The sequence below is a fragment of the Anopheles darlingi genome, chromosome X, assembly GCF_943734745.1.
Source record: "Anopheles darlingi chromosome X, idAnoDarlMG_H_01, whole genome shotgun sequence".
NCBI classification, from domain to species: domain Eukaryota; kingdom Metazoa; phylum Arthropoda; class Insecta; order Diptera; family Culicidae; genus Anopheles; species Anopheles darlingi.
The window spans coordinates 10,252,918-10,273,524 of record NC_064873.1 but is presented as its reverse complement, the minus strand read 5'-3'; the positions used below and the strand labels follow the sequence as shown (position 1 = coordinate 10,273,524).

Genomic DNA, 20,607 nt, shown 5'->3' with positions numbered 1-20,607 from the left:
CCCGGGGAGGCGTTGTATATACTGACTACCATTTGGCACCCAGTTAACAGCCAACGGGCTAAATGCTGGGAGCCAATATAAATTAGCGCAGCACACCCAAGCAATGCGTTGCGATGTGGCAATAGTGCGCGAGTTGTTGTTTACATGACGCGCGTGTTGCCGAAGTGCATAGACCGATGGCCGAATGGTGAACTGGGTAGATTCAACTACAACGCAACACTGAGCTCCTACTACTCTACCTGCCAGAAGGCAGAATTGTTGATCTCCTTGATGCAGGTCCTGGATACCAACAACCACTGGGCAGTTAGGCAATCAGGAACCGAAACTAGCGCGACAGAGAGAAAGGGAGAGAGAGGGAGAGAGAGAGAGAGAGAGAGAGATAGAAAGAGAGAGAGAGAGAGAGAGAGAGAGAGAGAGAGAGAGAGAGAGAGAGCGCTGTGACGCTTGCGACGAAGAGCACAACGCAGAACTCTCACTTCAACCTCCCCAACCCGTTTCCCGTTTGCTCTTCAAGGCCAGATTTCTCTGCTTCTGTTGCGTTTTTTTTTTTTAATTTTCTTCTCACTTCCAATTCCGGGAACCGACCCGCAGGATTCGTGGGACGCGCGTCGAAAGCACTACTGGCGAGATCGAGAGCAATCGATGCAACACAACACAGCTAGCCGTGGTGTGTGGTATGGGTTGCTTGCTATGTTTCAGTGTTGTTGCTCCATACGTATGTACGTATGGGTACAGAGCGTCGAGGGTTGCGGCGCTATTGCGCATTGGGAAATTGGGTTTTCTTGTCGAGTTCCGGTTTCTTTTTTTCTTCTTATTTTGCATCCATCCAGGAGCAGTAAGCGTAAGCAACGCACACGTGACGACGTCATATCGTGGCGAGCAGTAGCAGCAACTTCCAGGAGCTGTTGGCTACAGTACAAGGATAACCGTGATGGTCAGCCAGCCGAGTGAAAGACGAACGCAGGCAGGTCCAAGGTCACACTGGCTCCTTTTTACTCCTTCCTTTGTTCTTCCAGCTAGAGATCCTGCAGGGGGCCACGGGACTCGATGCCCTTGAAAATGGCGACGTCATCTATATTGATATATATCTATCTATATGTGTGTGCGTGCGTATGTGCGCGCGTGTGTGTGTGTTTGCATTGGACGGCGCATACGCAGTTGTGCCTCTCTACCGTAGTAGTTTTGCTGCACATCCTGCACAACCACACAGCCCACACACACACACACACACACACAAAAACAACAACATCAACGCACACATACACACACAAACAACATGCCGATAGATCAACTGGCTATGGCTTCAATCACAACCAATCACATAACATTGGTGGTGGTTGGTTTAGTAATAACGACCCCCCCACCCCTCAGTCCCCCATCCCCTTCGTCCACTTTTCTATCCTCGCGGGAAATGCGAATAATGGTATCGCGTTTGGCAACTCGGCAACCTGCCAGACCCAAACCCCTCTACCTATAACCATTAGCACCCACCACAACAACAATAACAATCCCTCACCCCCACCCCTCACCTCACCAACTTGCATTTCCTACCAACAGACCCACCTTTTGAGAGCGACGCCGCCCTTGCTCGGTAACTTGCTGAGCTTCAGCTTGCGTCCACCTTGCTCGGTGGGCACCACCGGCGGTGTACCGTCCACTACCGCCGTCGTCGCCGCCGTCGCCACCGTCGCATCAACACTACTAACACCACCGGTACCGGTATCGGCACCGGCACCGGTCACCGAATCCGAGTCCGAACCGAACGATACATCGGTGGTACCGCCACCACCGGTTTCCATCGCCACGCCGCCACCGACGCCACCTCCGCCGCGCGCCACTTCACTGCCACTACTGACTTTTTCGGTGATTCCTTCTGGATCCGCGCCCGCGGTGACCCGCGGCGATGGACCGACCCGCAACGCCATTGCCGTTCTTGCCGTTGCTGCTGGCACCGTCTGGCCCGGATTACCGTTCAGAGCGTTCGCTTGGCCACGCCGAGCCACACCACCGTACTGCACCACTACTGCTGCCGCACTGTTGCTGTTGGACGGGGGCGGGTTGGCGAGGCCGGTGAGCCCGTTACCGCTGCTGCCGTTCGTCGTCGTCGTCGTCGTCCCCGTCGATGGTGCTCGACGCAGGCCACCACCATTACTGCTGCCGCTGCTCGGCTGATTGTTGCGATTGTTCCGCAGCAGATACTGCTTCCGGTGCTGCACTTGATCATCCTCCTCCTCCTCCTCCTCCTCCTCGTCTTCCTCCTCTTCTTCTTCTTCGTCTTCGTCCTCCTCCTCGTCCCTGTCGTTCACCGCACTGTAGCCGTTGTGGTTGTAGGTGATCGCGTTCCCACTACCGCTACTGCTGCTGCTGTTGCTGTTGCTGTGGTTGCTGCTCGTGCCGCTGCCTATACCGGTTCGTGCGGTTAGGGCGGTGCTGGTACTGCGCCCACCACCGTTGCTGTACTTCAACACACTGGCCAGCCCACCACTCGGGTGGCCCACATTCCCGTTCACCACGATTAGGTTATTAAAATTTTTGTCACTTTTCACCAGCCGGTCACGTCGGTCATGCTGTTGTTGTTGTTGTTGTTGCTGTTGCTGTTGTTGATGATGATGCTGCTGTAGCAGGGTCGTCCTTTCGTCACACAGATGATCACCGGCATTGTCAGGGGAAGCAATGGAATCGTCGTCAAGTGCGTCACCGCTGCTGCTGTTGCTGATCAGCTGATAGTGCCGGACCGTCGTCGTCGTCGCCTTCGCCTTCGCCTTCGTCGTCGCCGCCGCCGCCGTCGTCGTTTGCTTCGTCTGTGGCTTCACCTGCGGCTGCGGTTTGATCGTGGAGGGTGGCTTGATGATGGAGCGTGTCGGGATGGCGGAAGCCTTCTTTGGTGGTGCTTTGCTGTTGCTGTTGGCCGGTGGACCGGTGGCCGATGAGGAACCAGAGCCGGGAGCCACTGGAGCCCCGGCACCAACCGTCGGTACCGTCGTTGACGCCGCCCCTGCCGCCGCCGCCGCCGCCGCCGACGCCGCTGTTGTCGTCGTCGTCGTTGTCGTTGCGGATAGATTGAGGCTAAGGTTGCGAGCTGCCTGTACCGCCGATACCGTTGGCGATTTGTCCTCGACTGGCATCATGTAGGAGAGCATCGTGCACCGTGTGTCTTCTCGGTTTGCTGCTCGGTCGGTCGGGCCCTGGCTCGCCTTCCCGGGAAGAGCGGGGCGGGGAGGGGAGGGAGCGACCTAGACCACCGTAGACCGCGGCACCGAACTCTCGGTTCGTGTGTGTGTGTGTGTATGAATGTAGATGCACAGTGCGGTCCGGTGCCGTCCGGCCTATCCTATCCTCTCTCCTGATGCTGTGTGATGCAACTGCAAACGAACCGATTGCTCGGCGTGGTTGATGCAGTCCCAGCCGAACACACACACACACACACGGGCGCGCCCGCGCGTGCTCGCTCGCTGCAACGTCGGTGCAACGTCGGTGAACCAAACGTCCGTTCCAACTGAGGCTCACCGAGACGATCACACACACTTTCTCTCTCTCTCTCTCACGGAGCTAAAAGGACACACACTAAGAACCACTTTACCATGCATAAATTTCCCAAAACTTCTCTCTCTCTCTCTCTCTCTCTCTCTCTCTCTCTCTCTCTCTCTCTCTCTCTCTCTCTCTCTCTCTCTCTCTCTCTCTCTCTCTCTCTCTCTCTCTCTTACACACACACACACACACACTCTATCTTTACTCTCTTTTTTCGTTCTTAAGTTGTGGATGCACTATGCACTGCGGATAAGGGAAGAAACAGATGGAAAAGGTAAGATAATGCTGGGTTCGGTTACAAACCCACTGCAGGTCAGTAGTAGTCAGTAGCGTCTTTCGTCCACCCCACTCGAGAACCCTGAAAACGGGGCAGGCTGATTGGTTGTGGTTGGTGATAGAACTCCCGGACGCAACTCCATTCGCAAACACTCGCGCACTCGGTGCACACCGTGCTCTCGTCTGGGACCATCTTCACAGCGTCCATCGGCCAGCTTCCATCACCAGATCCTCCCCCGAGAAGGGCCAGCTGTGTGCTAGCGAGATTCAGACGCGTCGTACGCTCGTACGCAACAACACCTACACACCATACCACACACACGCACGGGGCGACACCGACCGACAAACACGGACTCAGGCAAGAGGAGCAAGGGCTTTCCGCTGTAAAGAAAAAGGCAGAGAAAATGACAAATTAGTCTCGAGCTGTCTGATCCGCTGGCAACACGACGCTGGTGCATCGTGCGACGTAGTAGAATGATTGATTGACCGGCGCTCTCCGTGCTCAAAACACCAACACCAACCGCACACGTCACTGCACGTACATCCGCAGATCGCACACAGCTAGCTGCTGCAGCAGCAGCTGCTCTCGCTCTCGGATTAGGTGACGTTGTGAGGATTGCATTTGGAGCGAACAAACGGCAAACCAAAACAGAACAGGAAAAAAATCGATTCGATTTCGCAAATGGTGGAACGGGGGATGGTGGTTTCGGCTTTAACAGAATCTTGCGTGACTCACACACACACACACACACACACACACACACAACACACACACACACACACACACACACAGATCATAATCTCAACTCAATCTGGTTTCTCCAACACAGGCACAGGATAAAGATTGGTTTTGATGGCCCGATTACTTCCTGACTCATTTCGTGCTTTACAGCTTAACGTTAATCAGGTGGCGAAGGAGACTAAGTTGGACGAAGGGCTATAGAGCGAGGACAAGGCTGAGCTGAGCAGCAGCAGCAGCAGCAGCACCCCATTCAGCACTTTCCCCACACCCTCGCTTGCTTCCCCTTCGTGGAACAAACCCATACGTGATCAAGGACACAAGCACCACGTCCGTTTAGGGCGCTGGCACTGGTCGCAAACCCACTCCCAACGGCACCAACCAACGGCTGCAGCAGCAGCAGCAGCAGCAGCAGAAGAAGAGAAGCCTGGGATGGTTTTTGCTTTCGTTGCGGTTTCACCCTCCCTCTGTTGCTGCCTACGGTTGCTCCACAGTTCGTTCCGTTATTGATTTTTCGCTTAAATACTAACACCGTCAAACGCTGGTTGATGGAGGGGGCGGGGGCGGGCGGTGGTAGGTGTAGCGAAAGTCATATCATCGTGTCGACGTGTGGGCGACGAATGGGGCGAAGGCGCGCCTCGGATCGAATCGATCGCTAATGGAAGAAGCAGAACGGTGTTCGACGCGCGCGCACATACACACACACACGACCGGCAGCACATAATAGAACGAAACGCCTGAGATTGGATGCGCGAACGGTAGAGTGGGCAGAGAGGCTAGCGGCAGGAAGCTACCTGATGTAGCAGTCTGATAAGTGTCACGGTTCCAGGTCTATGCATGTTCCAGGTCTATGGCTCGTATGGTGTCCCCCCCCCCCCCCTGCACTCCAATTAATACTTTGCCAATTCGAACGACAGACAGACGACGGCACGACGGCCAAAGACATGACACAGTCACAGCAGGAACTGCTGCTACAACTGCTGTGGCCGGTGTTATCGATTTCGCACCCTGAAGCTGATGGGCCGCCGCAACATCATCATAGCCCACGATCGTCGCCGTCGTCGTCGTCGTAGCAAGAAGGATAATTCACTTTCAATTGTGACAGTTTGGCACTTTGACATCGTGGGACGCCAAATGTGACATTTTACTCCCTTGTTTTTTTTGTTGCACAAGCGGCGCACAGCTGGCACAACGCTGGCGGAGGAAACGGGAATTGCAAACAAGTCATTTCCTTTGTTTTGCTTGCTGGCAGGGGCAGCGGCCATTAGGCAGGTTGCTGCCGAGAATGGCACGTCACGACACGACACGTCACATCACACGGCGTGCTTGTCACATGCAGCCGGTCAGTGAAGGGATTGATTCCCGCTGATATGGGGCGGCAGCGAGAGAGAGAGAGAGAGAGAGAGAGAGAGAGAGAGAGAGAGAGAGAGAGAGAGAGAAAAGAGAAAGAGAGAAGGAAAGAAATAACGGCTAGTACTGATTGGCAATAACAAACAACATCGCGAATATAAACAAAAACATTGTCGGGATTGGTGCAGTTGCGCGATCGGCGAGTCCGCGGAGCCCTCCGCGGGTGGGGAGAGGCATGCCATTCCCGCACCACCGTACCCCCGTCAAGCACACTGCCCCGCAGGGATGGCTCGCAGCGGCAGCACCAGTTTGCGATGATGTGGTTTGTGCCCCGCAGACCGCGCGAGAGAACAGTAGGTGGGTGTGCCGATAGGTAAACAAATAAACAATCGCAAACACACACACACACACACACACACACACGCACAGAGTCAGCTGTCAAGCAGGTCGCAAGATTCGCTGGAATTGGAGACTTAAAATGGCTGCTTCGATCGATCGATCGACTGACTGGCTCGGTGATAGCTCAGAGCTCTTCTCTGTACCGTATCGTTACCATATCCCGATTCAATTCACCGTCAGGAATTTGAACTATTAACCAAACCACCCCCCACCGCCCTCCCGCTGGCTGATGGCCGGCGCAACATTTCTCGTGATTTAAAATAACGTATCAGAAAGAAGAGAGAAAGGAAGATAGAATCGGTTGGGGAGGGAGGAAAGGAAGAAATGGGACAGGAGAACATAACTTAAAATGCGCGCTGCATGATGCGTTGCCCCCCTCACCCCCCCCCCCCCCCCTGCCCCGTGTTCGATCCTACGAGTGTCCGAGAAGTCCGCACTCTCTGAGGGCTGGGCTGGGATTCTCTCTCTTTCTCTCTCTCTCTCTCTCTCTCTCTCTCTCTCTCGCTCGCTCGCTCACTCGCGGTCTCTATCGCATCGACCGAGGAAGATTGTTTTCCTATAAGTCAAATTCTATTTTGGTTCTCACTTCAGCTGCGGCTTATAGACCCCCCCCCCTCCCGTCCCTTCCCCTCCCCTCATACCACACATACCCATCGTACGACGGGGATTCATCACGCGGATTTATGGGTGGAGAGCGCTTGGAGAGCGGCGACGGTGGCGGTGGTGGTACGAAATGCCGCCCCTGCCGCGTTCCACTCCGGATTCCAAAAATGCAAAGCTCCTCCTTAGACATTCGGCCATTTTTCGCAGCAGGGACAGATGCGAAGAAGGAAAAGTGCAGACGATGATGAGGCGCGCGTGTGTGTGAAGTAGGTAAGTAAGTTTCACGAATTGCCAAGGGAGTTCGGAGACGAAGAAATTTAGAGATGGCAGCCGCGGTCCCACGTCCCATTCGGTTTCGGCCAAGGTGTTTTAAATAGAGAGGTAGCTTCGTATAGAACAACACCCCGATCGGATTTTAGAAAAATGTTCAGAATTTGACAGTTAGTGCCCCTGTTTACGTTTGATTCGGGAATGCTCTTTTCGACGTTGTTTTCGCGTTTCCGTGGTATAACGAAAGTTAAAATTCACGAAACGTGGCACTGTCACAAAGAAACGAAAGTTAAATTCACGAAAAGTGCCACAAAAGGCTGGCCCGGCTCTACTGTCAAAAAAGTTTAAAATGGTGACCTGTCAAAGCGTCTATGACGCCACCTCTCTATTTAAAACACCTTGGGTTTCGGCGGATCGGAATCCGGAATCCGCGTGTGTGTGTGTGTGTGTGTGTGTGTGTGTATGTATAGCACCCGGGGCGACGCGTCATTCGTAGATTTCTCTAGATTAATTATTTTGCTTGGTTGCCGCTCATCAAGAGGCGGAAGATGCGCCCGGCCAGTCGCCGGTCTCGCATCACATTCCCGGCTTACAGGCTACCGGCGCGGTGAATGTGCGCGCGCGCGCCTGTTCTGTCCGTTCTGGTGGTCTTCAATGCGGTTTCGATCTGCACGTTCACGTTCGTGCGCGCGTCGCGCATCGATGGCGCTTCGCACGTCTACAAGAGCGTAGAGGGCGGGAGAGAGGGAAGAGGAAGCTCGGAACAACAGTAGCAATAACTGGCGGTTGCGACGACGACGACGACGACGACAGAACGTCCGCTTCGGAATGGAGGACAAAACAAACCAGCCAGCAAGTTACTGAGCGATGACACCATATACCTTTTCTTCTTCTTCTGCTGCTGCTGCTGCTCCTACTGTTACTTCCGTAGCCACCGTTTTCTGAGGAAGGGGAGGGGGAGAGGAGGGTTGGTTCTTTTTTTTGCTAGGTTAACGCCAAGGTCAGACGCTCATGGAGATAAAACTCTCTCGCCGATTGCAGGACGCAGGTCGCTTTTGCGTCACAGGTTCCATCTTCGGATCGGCGCATGTTTTGCTTCCATATCCCACATCCTCAAACACACACACACACGCATACCGACACACACACAAACGCGCGCTCGCGCGTGCGTTACGTCTTATGGGAGACGAATGAGGTGGACTGTTAATTGAATCAGTTCTAGTCCGTGGGGAACGATCGTTCGGTCCAAAAATTTCAACTTCCGGCTGGCACACACACACACACACACACACACACACACACACTACGTGCGTCTCGTGGCGCGTCGTTAGTCGGAATCACTTTTGGGGAACCAATCCACTTGGTCCAATTTGGAAGACAATTCGGAGACCCCCTGGAGCCGAAAAGGCGCGTTCCTTTTGCGCCGGAGCGCCTTGATTGTTCTTGCCCGATTGAGGCAAACGAGAAGGAAGAGGAGGAGGAGGAGGAGGGGCGAAAAAGAAACGCGCGCCCTGCGCCTGCAGAAACAACAATGTCATAAATGATCCTCCATTTTTGATTTTGGTTTCAGTTGGTCTACCGAGACTGATTGAGGAGAGAGAGGGAGGGAGGTGGAGAGGGTGGGGGGGGGGTGTATTTACCCGGAGGCGGGTTATAAATTTCAATTCTACTTCTGTCATTTTCCTCGTCGTATGTCCCCGCATATCTTTGGGAGAACGTAACAGAAAGAGAGATAGAGAGAGATAGAAGTAGAAAGAGGGGGCGTAAGTGTAGGTGACTTTCTCAATGAAGGCGTTCTGGGAAGCCTACAAGAAGAGGAAGAACAACCGCCGCTTAACAGGCAGCCACGTGCCTCGTGGCAGCAGCAATAGGGCATCGCGCGGTACACTTCTTCGGAACCTTCCCGAACCCTAAATACGTCGACCCGGAAGTTCTCTATGGGCAGAGGCGGAGAAGCCCGCATCCTGTCGGTCCCAGAATCGGACACCCCATCGGACCGGACAATAGTGATGCTAGTGGCCAGAGTACGAGTGGGCCCCCGTTGTAGGGTTTCCTTTCCTACACTACACTTCAGGCAGCGGTTGGTGTCAACACCCACTGGCACGTAGTGGCAAGACAGGCCACTATTTTGGGACAGTCCAGACGACATAACACTCGAGAGACCAGCTCGATTCCCCCGCACTCGCTGGCTGGTCTGCGAGTCACGTGGACGTGGACGAGCTTCGCGCGGAAGTTCGGAGCTTCCGACCTAGTTTCCAAGTTCTGCTTCAACGTCCCGAAGGTCTCTCTAGGCGGGCCTAGACCGTAGTCTCTAGGCCCCTCTAGTCGAAAGGGACTTAGGATCTGAGTGGCTACTAGGCGCTAGGTGCCAAGTGTGTCACCGACCGACCGTTCGGATTCGATTCGGCTCCACGTCCACCACTTGGAATGCTTGAGACAGAACCTCACGGGTTGTGGTTGTCGAGTTGTACACCACGGTACGACGCGGCACCACATGGTACGATCGATCGATTCTACATTTAGCATGCCGCTGCTTAACCGGCCTACTTTGCTCTCCATCTCCTCCTCCTCCTTCTCCTAACCTCTGCACACGCCTCTTCGCCCGCCCGTCCACGTAGACCTTTTTCGGGAAGCCATATTGCGGTCGCCAGATCATCGCAGCGCAGCGGTAGTCGCAGTAGCGACCGGCCAAGTCGTCGTTTCCGCCTTGTGTGTGTGTGTGTGTGTGTGTGTGTGTGTGTGTGTGTGTGTGTGTGTGTGTGTGAGCAGTCGTAACAAGGCAGTCGATGACTCGCTGTTACACTGCTGCTGATATTCAGGCCCGCGCACTGCCAAGGCACGTTGATTGGGGCTAATGTTGTTGCTTGATGTTCGCAGCGCTTGAGGGTGGTGGCTTGAGGAGCACCACACCTCCCCCCCTTCCCCTGTACCGGTGGCCTTCTTTTTCCTACGGAACTTACTCGACGGAAGCAACTAAGAGGGGAGGAGGGAGGGCGCAATGGAGAAAGTGGCCAAAATGGCTCCATTTGCCGTGCACTGTGCACTGTGCCAAACTGGGGCTGGGCGGGGGAACGCGGGCTGCCGGTCCGAAACCGAAAACCGAAAAACCGAACCAAACACCAGTGTGGCAGCGGAGTGCCTGGCAGCGGACCAGCAAATTCCAGGTTTGGGGGTTTGGTGGACTTGATGACCCAAAAAAACAACCCCGTGCTGCGTACTTAGCGCCACCATCAAACTACATGAGTAGACTGCGCACTGCGTTGCGTTTTACTCAATACAAACCACCACCTCTTCCCTCCCCCTCCCTCTAGTCTTCTATCTCTCCAAAGAAGAAGAAGAAGAAGAAGAAGAAGAAGAAGGAGTGATATTGGAGGGGTCATCAGCAGGAACATACCAGACCAGGCAACCAGTTCTCCTCACCACAAGGACCTCAACCAGCTGTGAAAGGACTGCGTGCTATATCAGACTTTCAATCCTCCCTCATCCCTCATCCCTCATCCCTCTTTTGCACCCTACAATTACACTAGTATTCTTCTTTTCACTGTTCCTATGGAACAAGTAAAGAGAGAGAGAGAGAGAGGGAGGGAGGGAAAGAGAGAGAGAGAGAGAGAGAGAGGGAGGGAGGAAAAGAGAAAGAGAGAGAGAGAGAGAGAGGGAGGGAAAGAGAGAGAGAGAGAGAGAGAAAGAGAGAGAGAAAAAGAAAGAGAGAATGTGAGAGAACCCGGGTTTGTACTTACCACTACACGGTATCAGGCTGCGATCTGCAGAAGATCTACTAGACCTTCTCCTTGCCCCCTGCCCTCACCGCCTGCGGCCAGAGGGTTCGCCGAATTCAATTTTCGCCGCGCGAATGGTGGTCGTTGCTGGTGTTGCATGGTTGTGTTGTTGTTGCTGTTGTTGTTGTTGTTTTCCGTCGTTCGTTTGGTCGAAACGGACTGTTGTTTGCGGGGGTGGTTGATTGATAATGGTGGCAATGGTGGTGGCAATGGTGGTGGCAATGGTGGTGGCGGCAGACGCGCTGTTCTACGCAGCGCGCGCGCGCTCCCCCGGCGAGCGATATATAGAAACGGCAACGGAACGGCAGCGAAAGGTGAAGAAAAGGTGCTGTGTGTGTGTGTCTGTTTGAGAGAAACCCGTAGGCAAGGGGAGGGGGTGGTGTTCCGAGGTGAGGTGCGCAGAGACAACCAGATGTTGTTTTCGTGTGTTTCGTTTTTGTTTTATTCGCGTGATGTCATTACTGTGTGTTATCGGTTTGAGGAGGAGGAGGTTGTACCGCGATAGGGCAATAGAGAGGGCAAGAGAAAGAATGAAAGGAAAAAAATCAGAGGGAGAGAGAGAGAGAAAGAGAGCGCGAAACAGAGAGGAAGAGATAACGGTGTTCGGTATCTAGCACGCAAATTGATCGGCGGTAGCGAGACACCATTACCCAACCCATTACACCCGCTGCCTTCTTGACAACCCCCTCCCCTCCCCTCCCCTTCACCGGATCCCCTTTTTCCCAATCCCTAGAATGTCTTCCAACCATCCGGCGGCGGAAATCCTGGAAGCCATCTTGTGCCATCATTGCAACCCGCAGCCAAGTTCCACCGGCTTCGGTCTTCGCTTGCTGCGTGTTCTTTGCATAACGCTTACGAAACCGAAACCACTTGCACACCCCGTCCGTGCACACACACACACACACGCACGCACGCGGTACGCCGACTCCCACAATATATGGTTTGCATTATTGGTGGGAGCCGAGCAGTGAGTGAGTGTGCGCGCCGGCGCCGTCTTCTCCAGGAGCAGGAGGAGGAGAAAGAGGAGGAGAGGAAGCCAGGGAAGCAGTGCCAAAGGAAAGGGAAGCTAAGGGGAGCGCCGGAAACCGCTTGCCTTTACGACGGCGATGGATTTCGCGCTCCGCCACTGAAGAGGGTTGTTTCTTGTAGGTGGTGTTGGGGAGGCGAGCGAGCGAGCTAGCGATTTGTGATGAAAGATTAAATTCAAAACAACAAACCACACACACACACACACAAACAAACACACTCACAGATCCATCGGAACAGAACAGAACTGCCATACGTGCCCGGGAAGGAGGGGGGGTGTTCGGGAGGGACACGCACTCAACACAATGACTAAGAACGCGCATTTCACTTTCGCCGTCACCCACACACCTCTCGTCTGCTGCCCCACACCTGCAACTGTACAGTGGATTCTCTGGATTCACCATTCCACCAAACGGAACGGAACGGAAGAAAACTGAAAACGATGGCCTCAGAGTGGGGTCGGGGAGGGGGGGGGGGTGTGGGGGAGTAACTATGTGGTTGGCTGGCCGACCGACTTATGACGACGACGACGACGACGACGACGCGGTGCCGCGAAGATGGTTGGTTGCCGGGTTGGTGCACCAGGACTCGAGGTCTCGCGAGGTGTCGAGGAGTTTCGAGAGTGGAGGCGCGCGCGCGAGATCCAGATTACACGCACACGATACTCACACGCACGCACGCACGCACGCACACGGTTTCCACTAAACCACCAGGCCCCAGGTCCCAGACCCAGGTCAAGACGGTCGGGTCTCTGGGAGTCTCGAAGTGTTTTGTGCTGTGCTGGTGGACGATGGACGGTGGTTGTATGACTAAAGCGCAATGTTGCTCTGTCGCTCTACCTGCTAGTACTCTAGACGCTGCTACTACTGCTGCTGCTGCTGCTGTCTTGCGCTACATCAAAATCGACCATCACCACCGCGCGGTTCGTACAACACTTTCACGAACGCCGCCATTCGCCGCAGCCGCAACCACCCAGCAAGACGCTCACCGCGGGCCGCCCTGTCGTCTCTGTCGTCTCATGCTCATGCCCGTTCCGTCCTGTGCGTTTATTTGTGTGTTTTCTGGTCGCTGAGTGGTCGGCGACTCCAGGCGCTCGCGGCACACGGACACAATCTCACTGCTGCTGCTGCTGCTGCTGCTGCGTATTTGCGTTTCGTATCGTCACATAATGCGTCTGAGCGCGATGAGTGCCTGAGAAAGAGTGCTATCCGGACCGGTCGGAGATTTGAAATTTGAAAGTTGCGCGCCGTTTACAGTTTAAACGGTTTGCGGTGGAAAATATGGTGGTGCCTGGTTTTGCTGGTATTTGCAGACCCACAACAACACGCATGCATGCATTTCTGAATATGAAATCATATTGTTGTTAATATAGCTCGCGAGATTCCCCTTTATTTGGGTGCGCCTAACGAAAGTGCATAATTTTTTGTGAAAATTTTCCGATTTTTTCATTGTTTGACTAACAGATGGGTGGCGCATATAAACGCGCCAAGTATCGTGCGCGGTGGGGCCGCATGGTGAGCTACTGAGTGTCAAGCGCGATTTTAGCAGTTTATTTGTATTTTTTCGCGATCTCCATGTTTGTTCTCGCTAAATCATTTATTTCGTTCGTATAATTTTAATGAAAGCATGCTTTCAAACAAATCCTCACTAATAGTTTGTTTTTTTTGAGACAACACGCAGTAACCAACCTTAGGATTGTATAATTTTCTTTCATGCTCGAGTTCATGTTTTCAGCATGATTTCCTTGAACATGTTCCTATGCAACGGATTTTCTTGCCAACTATCGTTGGCAGCATAATACACTTTTGACAGCTCATGTTCATGTTCATGTAAACAAAGTGCAAGGATGTGCCCGGAGCAGGCGGAGCATATCCTTTGCGGTAAGCATCATTGATATTGATCATACAAAAAATGTGTCTAATCTAGTTATCTGTAACCGGCAGAGCAACCAACGAAAAGTGCAGTGGAGGCGTTGGCCGACTAGGCGATGTTAGGTGCGACTTTTCTGTGTCCGCTGTGTCCATACCCTCCAAGTCGCGCATTGATCGCCGGTAAGTAGAGTGTTTGTTGTTTGTAAACTTGTTGTTTTTTTTAGGGTGTTACTAGCGATGCAAAATGCGGACTAAAAAGGCCTCCTCATCTCGCAGCAATTGTCCAGCAAATCCGGGCCGTCAATGTCAATACCTCAGTTAGATCGTCGTACAACACATATATTTCCCCGATGTATGGGCGTCATCATCGACTCTCCTCCTGGAACAATTAATACACGGTCTGTCGCAAAGTAAACAGGACTTTTCCAATAGGGACATTTATGGAGGCGCTACACCGCTTATAAGGATATGTGTAGGAAAGGTAAATCTTTTCCTTATTTCCGATCAAAATTTCATTAGGTTTGGTCCATTGGAAACAAAGTTATTGCACCTAAAGTGACAACATGTTTTGTGGTCGGTTCAAGCCTTCTGAATGGCCAAAAAGTCTGCATAACGTTTTCATTTCGTTGGTAAATGAAGTTTTCCGAATAGATAAAAGTCACAGAATGCTAGATCAGGTAAATACAGGAAACGATTTATCGATTAAAGGCGATTTATGGTAAAAAAATCAGTAATGAGCATCGATCGATGAGAGGACGCATCCGCATCAATTCCCTTCTTCACGATATTCTTCGACATTTACCCAATTAGTTGGTTAAAATTGCGATGAAACGAATCTTTGGAAACCCTCAATTTCATAAACTTATTGCATCGATTTAAACGTTTCCGTAAGCATTTTTACCCAGTTGAAAACAAAACTTGATATTGCTCGATTCTCATTTTTGTACCGACCACAAAAACATGCTGTCACTTTAGGTGCAATAACTTTGCTTCCAATGGACCAAATCTCATTAAATTTTGGCAGATAATCAAGAAAAGATTTACTTTTCAAACACATATACGTCAATGTATCTATTTTAAAAGTCCTGTTTATTTTGCGACAGGCCGTATATTTGGCCACTAATTTTTAACCATTGCAGTGCGCCTAGTGGTCACTTTACTATTCCGTTGACAGCGTTTTAATCTGTTTGTTTAGTGGTATAAGTTATGTCAAAATTGATCCACGCCTTCAAAAGCTATCGCCGATGGAATGCGAATTGCGAAAAAATGTCTGCACACTCACTATTAAAACTCGATTTGGCTGGAGAAAAAACCGCGAAAGTCTTGAAATTTCCAAACTCAACTCAATATACCATATGTAAACGTTACTGGGGGACTCTTACCCTGATTGTAGCAATATAAAACAGCCGAATAAGTGTAACAAATGCTCAATTCTCCAGACAAAAGTGAGTCGACGATCCTGGGATTATCTCAGCGTGATACCACTAAAAAAACTCACGACAGTCGACATAAAAGTTCGGCAAATATTAATTTAACAAGAAAAAAAAGAAAAGAAAAAAAATTTAAGAAGGGAAGAAATTTTAAGGTTGTATCATGCCAGAAAATAGCCAAATAGGACCTCCTAGAGCACAGCTTTATTGCTCAAGTCCGTGCAGGGAATCTGTATGATCAAGCGTTGACCGAATTCAACCATGCATTGTTGCGACAAATCAAATCTTTGTGGCTATTTGGTGTAACGTTCGTTCGAAATTTGTGCAAAAACATATATTTACAGAAAATGAGTTTTGTTCTTCATTTAACCACCTGAATGATCCTGTGTAAGTTTGGCATGATTAGGGTAGTTTTTGTATTCAAATAGATCGAAGTCATAGGGAAAGCTATCAATCCAACAGAAATGTCCGGTTCTATAGATTTCTATTGAACAATTATCAAAAGGAAACTTAACAAGAATATCAAAAAATGTATAAAAACTGGACCAACTGGAACGAAGGTGGGTGTGCAACAAAAGGGCAAATGATGTGACTTACTGTACTGTGTAAAAAATTGGGTGATGTCAAAGTAAAAGTTTAAAAAATTATATTAAAAATTAAGAAATAATTTTCATCAAGACTTTTCCTAAAAGGTAATAAAAAAACCCTACGAAATGACTCCTTTTTTATCTTTATACGTCATTTTTTGCCACCGACAAACGATGACGGTTTCGGACATGATTCTACAAAATAGGTTTAGACAGTTTGATTGCGAATGTGGTTTGTTATGATGCGTTTGTATTATTCATCCATGCGTTAATGCTGAGTTTCCGTTTTTCTCATTATTTTGTTCGTTCGTTCGTTCGTTTTGTTTGTTTTGTTTTCATTTTGGCTTCGTTTCCTAGTTTATATGTTTACTGACTTCAATATGTTAACCATCCAACATGTTTTGTATGCTTTATACCGATTTATATTCTTAACAATGGCATCAATCATTCGATCAGTGTTACGTAGGCTTCGCTAGAACATGCAGCTATGGGGATGTGTAAATTAATATAAAAATGGGGCGAGCGAGTAACTTGCGCTACGCGGTTCGCCGGCCCGTTGAAGGTTTAGCTTATTCATGTGGTTGGGTTGGAATGTGCGGGAACGGGACCGGTGATGATTGGGAGCGGGGGAAGCCAAATGATCTCAAGTTGCACCGTTCTGCAGAGCAGTTTTTTGGAGCCAAATCGTTCTTAGCTGGGGCCACCTGTTATTGCGCTGGTTCGTCATGCTCGAAATCATGCTCTACACTAAAAAAACAACAACAAGCGCCAAGTACAAGTTTTAAAAACTGTTTTAGTTACCATCATTTGCATTTTCCATGTTTCGAATCAAATAAGGTTAGCCCATGGTTTGTGGTAAGCAATCGAATCTAAAATCTCTATCTCGCAACCGTTGGCTGCATGGACATTGGAAGGTGCTGGCATTTTGAAATGATTAAACATTCCATGATGCTTGTATTCTGCGTTTTTTCTTTTCAAAACAACTAAAAAATTCAATCAAATGTTCATTGCCATAAGCACGCAAATGGAATTCAGTGGAGACATGATGCGATTTCGCGACCAGTCCCAGAACTTGAGTCCACCACCGGCATATGGCCACCGGTGGCAGTACGGTGTGCCAGTTTAAAGCTTGCTTGCTTGTTGATTTACTTTCCATTTCATATGAATATGTTGTTCCCTTTGTCTTCGTACGTCGCATCTTTTCTATAACATCAAGTATTCATAGGACAATCGATACCAGTAGTATTGTTGGTTTTTGTTGTTGTTGTTGTTGTGGTAATAGTGGATTGGATTTTGCAGTCAATACTTCACCCCCATTTTCCAATACTCATATCATTGGCATCTTTGATGGGGCTGGTTTTTCTCTTGCTTACTTTATTTTGGGCAAATACAAAAATAAATCACATCATTTGCTTGCGCTTTGACCATTTTGTTTTTTTTTGTTTGTTCTTCGTATCATATATATTGTTCTATTAACAAGAGTTAGCTACTGTATTTTACTATTACCTGTAACGAGACTTGTAAAACAATTCAAAATTTATGCCAATACCTTTTAGCTTGTATCATACGTTATTTACGTGGAAAGAGGGTGACACAAGGGATTGAGTGGTGGAAGGGGGGGGGGGGGGAGAGGGTCAGGGAAGGTTAGGGGTTAGGGGATTGAGTGGAGAGGGGTGTAGTGGGACCTTTTTAAATGTTTTTTCGTTTTTTAAGGAGTGTTACACATTAAGTTGCTTTGCTTTGCTTTGTTTCGCTTGCCGCGTTGCTTGAAATTGTTGTTCCATTTGATCAACCCCCCCGCAACGCCCACTCTCTCTTTCTCTCTAGCTCGCTTTGACCGTTCATACTTTTATCGTTAAGATTGGCAGTTCATTGTTGTTTCCGTAATATCTTTCTCTATTATCATGTTTTGTTTGTTTTGTTTGCTTTGCTGTTATGTTCCTATTATCATCTTTAACAATAATACTCTAGGAAATGGTTTACCTTCTACACTCATTGTATTGTATTTCTCTACATTCTCTTCATTAAAAAACATGAAATGTGACATATGCAGCTACGTTATAAAAGTTCATCCGGCCCCCTCTTGTTTTACCCACCGGATGCTACGATCATGTTTTTGGGAAAAGGAAGTAAAATTCGTTGCTGTTTATGCTTGAGCAAGTGTATAACTAAACAGGTACACAGCTATTCAGAGTAAAAAAAATGTAAATCTTCTTGTCAACCGTGATGGCCTTGCGCCGGGAGTCATCGTTACAGTCGGATCTCTAACTTCGGAACAGAGACGAAGACCGAAACGCAACGCCGCATGAGTTAGTGAAACACCGAAAGTGCGGCAATAACTGCGTAACTGAGCAACACTTGAGCAGCAGTCCACCGGGGATGGTGCATGCTAACGTATGTGTCGGTGTTGTGCGCACGTGCGCTCCTTCAAATTCTATACCACACCGGCCACTACACAACGCACGGATAGCACCTTCCTCTCCATGCCAGCGTCTTCCAATTTCTTTAAAATACTCAATACTTCCTTAGTATCGTGCCGAAGGTGCGTAAACTAAATCAGATACCAAATAGACCTCGCCCCTTCCCCCCCCCCACTCCGACTTGTATATGTTAACCGTATATTGGCGTTTGCTGAGCAATTCATTTGAGCAAAATTGTATCACCGTTTTCGGCGTCCGACAAAAAGGAAAATTGCTAGAATTTCCGAGGGGATTCGCGGGGCCACCTGGCAAAGGAAGCGGACCTTTAAACCAAATTTAGCTTAAAAATGGAAGAGCGACCTCTCCTGAAGCTGCTCGGAATGGTTCTAACGGCTTCTCGCAATGGCCCGTCTGCCGCCGATGTTTTGATGTCCAGAAACCTATTTCAAAAATTGAGAACGGCCGCCGAACGCACCTTCCGGGGTTGTTTCGTTTTCAGTTGGTTTGGCCTTGACCGATCCTTCGTGCACTGAAGGCATCGGTATTACTGGTTTTGGTTTCTGGGGCACATTACGGCCGGCCCCCTTCCCTGTTACCTCCTCCTAGCCGCGACTGAGCCACTTGGTTCCGGTTTTTAGATTGGGGAAAATCGTAACTTCATTACAATTTGGCGTGAGCTGTGTATTCTACTGAGACATACATCTTATTTATCGTTCTCTCATTCCCTATTTCTCTCTCTCTCTCTCTCTCTCTCTCTCTCTCGCTCTATAAATAAATATTTAAATAAATAAATATACATATACATTATTTATACATGTATATTTATTCATTTACACGCTTGTTTTGTTATTTGCCCATTCTTAGACATAGAAACTCTACTGCTGTACTTCTTACTCTTAAATGTTAACTCTTGATGTTTATTATCTAGATAATTCTGTGCTGCGCTCATCTCTGTTCGCTATAGTTCTGTCTAGGTATGCAAAGTGTGGAGGCGATTCTGTGTTTGTTTGTTTGTTTTTCGTGTTGTGGATGTAGTGATTTGTTGCGTTTCCGTTGCTATTCCCTTTTTGTTGGTTTTGTTTGTTCGACTGTTGTTTTTGTATTTTGGTTTTTATACAATTAATCTATTTTGTTGTTTACTTTCTAAATGTATATACAGGCATACACACGCGTCTTGCTTAGCTATGCAAAGTCGGCTAAGCTAGTAGAAGAGGTTAGCCGCCCATATGTTGCCCTTTGCCTTGCAAGTCGTTCCTCCGTGTGTAGACAATCTTCGGGCTCAACCCGCGCATCTAATGCCAAGCTTTGCGCGCCTGTGCCCGGTTATACAAATACATAAACAAAACCAGCGAGAACACGTGGGAAACTAATTATTCACAAACTAATTTCCGGTTCTCGGCACTTTGCCAAAAATCTGCCAATAAACCATAGGGAACCCGAAGAAAAGAAGGAGCAATATTGAAAGCCAGATTTGTGCGTGTGTGTGTGTGTATGTGTGTGTATGTGTTAGAAAATGTTTCCCATGGTGCACTGGTTGGGAGTACTCCCAACACAGGCTGACAGGGTTGGCTGTTTGCTTGTGTTTGGCCAAATCGAGTCATCTGCATACCTTATATGGGTATAGTAAATCGCGAAGTATCTTTAGTGCGGCCAGTACTGTCGCTGTCTCGTATTCGCATGCATCGCGAGACCGAGATCAGTGCCCGCATGCCCCACCCCCTCCTCCCTCCACTCTCTTGTTCGCTTCTTCCGGATCCGACTTTTGATTCGCCTCCTTCGCACCAGTAACGTCTGGGTTTGGGTTTCTTTTGTTTTTTTTTTGTCGGGAACTGCTAAACGAGATTTTAGTTTGACGGCTTTTTGGTTTGTTTGTTTGTTGTTGTTTGGTTGTTGTTTGTTTGTTTGTTTGTTTGTTTGTTTGTTGGTTTGTTGAAAAATGCTATCTCCTAGGTATAGCAGCGCTAGCGGCTGGCGATCAGCAACCGATTGCAGAGAAACGAGCAGGCACTCAAACCCATCGCGCCAACGCAGACCCACGGCACGGCGATCATGCTGAAGGCGAAGATGATGCTGGAGCCTGTAGTGCGCTATTGTGGGGGACAGCGGACGACGGTGGAGGTCGCTAGCTCGTCGAACGTTTTGTCGATCGGTATTCGATCGTCGTATAGGGTGGGTGCCTGCAGGATGATCCCGGCGGTACCGGCCAGTACCGCCAGCGTGAAGATCCACAGGAACAGCCGGTCCAGTACCATCGCCACGTACTTCCAATCTTCCTTTACCTGAGAGGAGGGAGAAACGAAATCATATTAACACTCTCTCTCTCCTCTGGTGC

General features: G+C 49.7%; 2 protein-coding genes across 7 annotated transcripts in view; both read right to left on the bottom strand.

Annotated features, from left to right (window-relative positions):
* LOC125959683 (AF4/FMR2 family member lilli) overlaps positions 1–12,946 on the bottom strand; it is a 43,509-nt gene extending 30,563 nt beyond the window's left edge. For both annotated transcript variants that reach the window (XM_049692578.1, XM_049692661.1), the window contains exons 1-2: positions 12,807–12,946; positions 1,564–3,771 (exon numbers count right to left, since the gene is read on the bottom strand). In XM_049692578.1, coding sequence (XP_049548535.1) covers positions 1,564–3,140 — 1,577 coding nt within the window. In that variant the 5' untranslated portion in view covers positions 3,141–3,771; positions 12,807–12,946. The remainder of the gene's footprint in view (positions 1–1,563; positions 3,772–12,806) is intronic.
* A 3,144-nt stretch (positions 12,947–16,090) lies between these two features.
* The window catches only part of LOC125960199 (acetylcholine receptor subunit alpha-like), a 26,766-nt gene continuing 22,249 nt past the window's right edge, over positions 16,091–20,607 (bottom strand). For all 5 annotated transcript variants that reach the window (XM_049673333.1, XM_049693488.1, XM_049673514.1 and 2 more), the window contains one exon: positions 16,091–20,554. In XM_049673333.1, the coding sequence (XP_049529290.1) occupies positions 20,363–20,554 (192 nt within the window). In that variant the 3' untranslated portion in view covers positions 16,091–20,362. The remainder of the gene's footprint in view (positions 20,555–20,607) is intronic.